Below are 5,088 nucleotides of genomic sequence, written 5' to 3' on the forward strand. Positions count from 1 at the left end.
GCTGAAGAACCAGTAGATTTATTTATTGACAATCTCACAGAGGGTCAAGAAACTGTCCTTCGCTTGACTTCTGATAGCTTGCAAACAGACTCAAGCGTAGCTCTTTTGCGAGCACAAGAACAGCAGCGATTACCAACGCTTGAGCTCTTCAAGGCAAACCAATTGATTGGCCAAAGTTTATTGAAAGATTTCGTGACCAAATACACAACAAGACGACACTTGCTGATTCAGATAGGATGGCCTACCTATTTCAAAACCTCGATGGTGAGGCTACGAAAGCGGTAGAAAGTCTAGGTGTCACAGGTCATAGCTATGCAGCCGCCCTAAAGGCATTGAAACGCCAGTTTGGAAACCCTAACAGTGTTGCAACAGCTTACCTAAGCAACACGCTGGACAGTACCGTTGTGTCTTCGAATGACAGACAAGCCTTGCGGGACTACTATTACCAAGTGAAAGCACGTACGACATGGTGTGTGAACATGGGTCAGTCGGCTATACTCCAAACCCCGGAGTATCTCAGCAGAGCAACTATGCGACTACCGATGCACCTAATACTAAGAGTAAGATAGTATGAGCACATACATGTAGATGGTCGTGCGGATAGGTCCAACAAGGTCGAGTTTGAAAGATGGTTGCATAAACGAGTTGACACCTTGTTTAACCCCCTGGAGGATTTTATATGCGAGGAATGGAGCAAGAAGCAGAGATCTACCAAACCGAAATCAAGCATAAAATTGCATCCCCTTGCCACTGGAGCAGAGCTCCCTAACGAAGCCCTAGTGGAAAGCGATGACATCACTGATCTGAAGCCAACTCCACACTTGCACCTCCTGGCTATGGCAACAGGGCTTCTCACGGAGGTTCCGGTACGACAGCAATGTCTCTTACAACTCAAAGCAAGGTCAGGCCAACTTTCAAAATAAAGAAGCACAAAGGAAGAATAGGAAGAAGGGTGTTGTTTGCCGAGAAAGGCATCCTGTTGCGTATTGTCCTGTGTTTGAGTCCAAGCAACTCCAAGAAAGACAAAAACTTGCTTGGGAACATAAACTGTTTTGCTTAAAGGGAAACCATCAGGCGAAATGCTGTCCCAGTAAAAAACGCTGTTTGAAGGAACATTGTAGTCTACCCCACCGCACACTGTTACATGAAGGTCACCAAGCACATTCTAGCCTGCGAGCAAGCTCTCTTTCGGGGCACCCACCCCGAAAGAGAGCTTGCTCGCCTTGCTCGCAGGCTAAGCACATTCAAATCCTGATTATCCAACAGACACCCACAGCAGCACATCCAGGACATCAGTTCCTCCGCAAGAAGTCGCTCGACGTTCCGGGCCTTCCCCAAGCTCATTAACCACTAGCTGCGGAGAGTAACGTCCACCAAGTTTGCGTTCAGCCCCGACGAAAGGTCCTCCTTCAAGTCGTACCAGTTCAGATCCATAGCCAAGGAAAACTAGTCAACGTGTACGCTGTTCTCGATCGTGGAAGTGACTCAACCCTTATCAAAAGCGATTTACCAGACGACCTAAAACTCGTTGGTGAAGTCGTAAATGATTACGTCAATAGATGACACGCAAAAATGATGACTCACGAAGAGGCCAAATTAACATTGCCACACCACGCAGTGCTGAGCTCCAACAAACCTGGCAAAGTCCGCGTGGTTTTTGAAGCCGCAGCAAAGTTTCATGGCGTTTCGTTGAATGATCAGCTTTTGACCGGTCCTGATTTATTAGACAATTTGGTTGGTATCCTCTTGAGCTTTCCTAGTGGAAGGATTGGCGTTATGGCAGGCATAGAACAAATGTTCCATGAAGTTTACGTTTCTGAAGAAAATAGAGACTCACTACGCTTCTTGTGGAGAGACTTAGTTGAAACAAAGAAGCCGGACGAATATCATATGACAATTCACGTGTTTGGCTCCGTCGACTCGCCTGGTTGTGCAAGCTAATTGCGTTACAGAGAACCGCTCTTGACCAGCGAGGAAAATTCATTGAAGATGCGATTTATGCCGTCAAGAGAAATTTCCACATGGATGACCTGTTGGCATCTAAGCCGAACTCGGATGAAGCCATAGCGCTAGCCAGGCAGCTGATAGAAATCCTAGCAACCGGGGAATTTCGACTCACAAAGCGGATGTCAAACAGTCGGGACGTTTTAGCAGAAATCCCTACTTCTGAAATAGCTTGTGACACTGTAAATCTTGATCGTAACGAATTAACCCAGGAAAGAGCCCTTGGTATCAAATGGCATGCAGAACAGGACTTGTTGAGTCTGAAGCCAGCGAGGAGTGAATTTCCCAATACTAAGCGAGGTGAGTTGAGTGCCACAAGCAGTGTGTTCGATCCTCGTGGCCTCGCCGCCCTGTACGTATTAAAGGCGAAACTGATCGTTCAAGAACTTTGGAAACGTCATGTCGAGTGGGATGAAGTGCTGCCTGACGACATGCTCCAACAGTGGCAAGTTTGGAACGGCGGTTTGTAGATTTCAAAGCCCATCGCAGTCCCTCGATGGTACGGCTTTCATCATGACGAGTGCCAAAGCGTTTACATGTAGTTACACATGCTTTGTGATGCATCTGAAATCGCTTACGGAGTTTTGCCTACGTCCGTACGGTTACTCGTGGACAAGTCAATGAGAGCTTTGTTATGAGCAAGATCAGACTAGCACCGATCAAAACATTGACCATACCACGTTTGGAACTGCAGGCTGCGGTTGTTGCTGCTAGACTGAAAACCAAGATACTTGAAGAAATCGACCTTAAAGTTAACGAAACATATTTTTGGAGCGATTCCAAGATCGTATTGCATTACCTCGGCAACGCCCAGAGAAGATTCTGCGTGTACGTGTCACACAGGGTCGCTGAAATCACCTCCAAATCAGACATCAATGAGTGGCATCACATTCCTGGTACAATGAACGTAGCTGACGATTGTACGAGAGGGAAGGAGATTCATGAACTGACTCCAAAATGTCGGAGGATCAGCGGTCCTCAATTTTTGACGCTACCTGAGGAGGAATGGCCGAGTTTCAAAGAAGGCTTGCAAGTCAACGAGAGCGCATTGGAAGCCATCCTCGGAGACCCAGGGGCAGATCGCGGAGGCAAGGGAAAGTCAAAACGGGCGAAAGAAAATGGCGACGAAGAAAAACATAGTAGGGCGAGAAGAGCCCCTGGGGACAAGTTCTTACCAGACCAGTTCCAAACAGAAGAGGTCATTCTCAATTCTGATTGGTGTCAGAAATTCTTTGTGTTTTTCTGCCCAATCAGAGGTCATCAGGCCGTGAAGTCGTTTCGTGTCTTCTTACACGGAAATCACTTGATATACTCGCCTAGGTTCGTTTGGCAAGGTTTTGCTCGAGGAGAAAAGTCTCAATCACAGCACAAAATGTACAGGGAATCGTTCGGAATATCGACGGAGAAATACGCTGGACCTTTTGCAGGTATTGGTACAGTAGCGTATTTCCAAGTGTGCGAGATTTGTTTAAAGATGTCCTCACCGATTCACCTAATAAAATAGCAGCGATTACGTTTGATCTGACAATTATTCTTATTCTGCCCCCTTATCCTGGTCGAGGTATTTCTAGAAATCTTACATGAATTGCGGTGGCAATAACTTTTGCTAATCTCGAGAAATTCTTGATCACACGGACCACACGAAGCACGACTTTATTTCAATGCGCGCCAAATTAAATTCAACGCTATCGAGCTCGTGTTCTCTTCACGATATTAGGGAGTTTAAGATCTACGACGCGACGGCAACGAAAACGTCACAAATTTTGCATATTTAATGAGCAAAAACAATAGCTTTTTGCACGCTCTGTACGTGCATTTTTAGTTTTTGTACAGTTCTTTCACGTTTTCGACAAATCTACGACGTGAAATGACCAATTCTCAAGTTTTACGGAGAACGTGAACAAAAGGCAGCGAATTTGAATTTTCTGTCGTAGATTCAATACCGCACCTCCTAATTCAGTTCCTGGAAGGTTACACTAGTTTTTAGAAGATAGACAAGCCGACATAACGACGAAAACGATTAATAAAACTGAACTTGAAATTTTAAATGACGTTTTCGTTACCGTCGCGTCGCAGATCTTAAACTCCCTATTGTTCACGATGAGCCAACCGAAAGAAACAGTTCAGTCACGCCTGTTGTCGAGTGCGCTCTTACGTTTTTGTTAACAAACAGAGACAGCGAAAACTTTATGGTAAATTTTGGAGAATATTTGAAGAGGCTTTCGATCAAACTTTTTAAGTTTGAAGCCTCTTCTAAGGTAGGTAAAAGAGCTAAACATCCCTACAAACCCGTTTCCACGTTGTACACTCCGCAGCCTTTTCAGCCAGGTGCTTACAGAGTTCGGCATGCGCAGAAAGCAAAATTTCGCTTTCTCTCCTTCCCTCTCTTTTCGCTTTCCTTGCCTCATTTTTTTTTTCCAACTAGCTGGGCATTTGGTAGGCTTTATTTTGGTTGTAAGAGTTTCTGAGAAACCTTTCATCATCTTAGAATTAGGTGCTCAGAAAGGTAGGTGGGTAATGGAGCAAGCTTTTCATGGAGATCTCAGGTCAGTGTTACATTGGTTTTTTTGGCCGTTTCTCCAGTTTCCTTGACTGAATTGTGCTCACTCTGGTATAGTTTGAGAGATCCCTTCTCCCTGCACAAGTTAGTGAACAAAGCTGTTCCTGACCGTTAAAAGTGATGACGTCACAAGATGGGACCGTGGATAAAGCTGGACGTATTTTGCCAGATAGTAATGTAAAAGGGTTTGAGAAAAAAAAAATTGCAAAAATTCTGTTTGGGGTCCCCGTGCGACTTTCGATCCAAAGAGGGAGAGATTAATCGGTCCCTGAGCCATCTGTGATTAACCCCTTGACTACGGTAGCTCCTCTATTAGTGTAATAAAAACTAAGGATAGTCTATACTTCTGAATTTTTTTCCTTGTTCTTGTTCATGTGGTAAGCAGAGTTAGCACAGAACGCATGCGCATTCGTAAAATACGTATTAACCCTTTGGCTACTAGAGATTTGGCCGAAAAACACGTTTTAAAGGTAGTTGAGGGGTTTTTTGGTCAATGTCGTGCTGTTTAAGAGCTAAACCTCTCT

General features: G+C 44.9%; 1 protein-coding gene and 1 pseudogene across 1 annotated transcript; both read left to right on the forward strand.

Annotated features, from left to right (window-relative positions):
* Positions 1-236: 236 nt before the first annotated feature.
* LOC138021006 (uncharacterized) lies at positions 237-1,563 on the forward strand (annotated as a pseudogene).
* A 458-nt stretch (positions 1,564-2,021) lies between these two features.
* LOC138021007 (uncharacterized) lies at positions 2,022-2,474 on the forward strand. Its single transcript, XM_068867884.1, has one exon. It carries the CDS (start codon positions 2,022-2,024, stop codon positions 2,472-2,474), a length of 453 nt encoding a protein of 150 aa, XP_068723985.1.
* The last annotated feature ends 2,614 nt before the right edge of the window (positions 2,475-5,088 follow it).

The sequence above is a fragment of the Montipora capricornis genome, chromosome 10 (assembly GCF_036669925.1).
Source record: "Montipora capricornis isolate CH-2021 chromosome 10, ASM3666992v2, whole genome shotgun sequence".
NCBI lineage: Eukaryota > Metazoa > Cnidaria > Anthozoa > Scleractinia > Acroporidae > Montipora > Montipora capricornis.

What these genes read in the sequence shown, in the direction of transcription:
- LOC138021007 (XM_068867884.1), top strand. Translation starts at nt 2,022, where the DNA reads ATGGATGACCTGTTGGCATCTAAGCCGAACTCGGATGAAGCCATAGCG.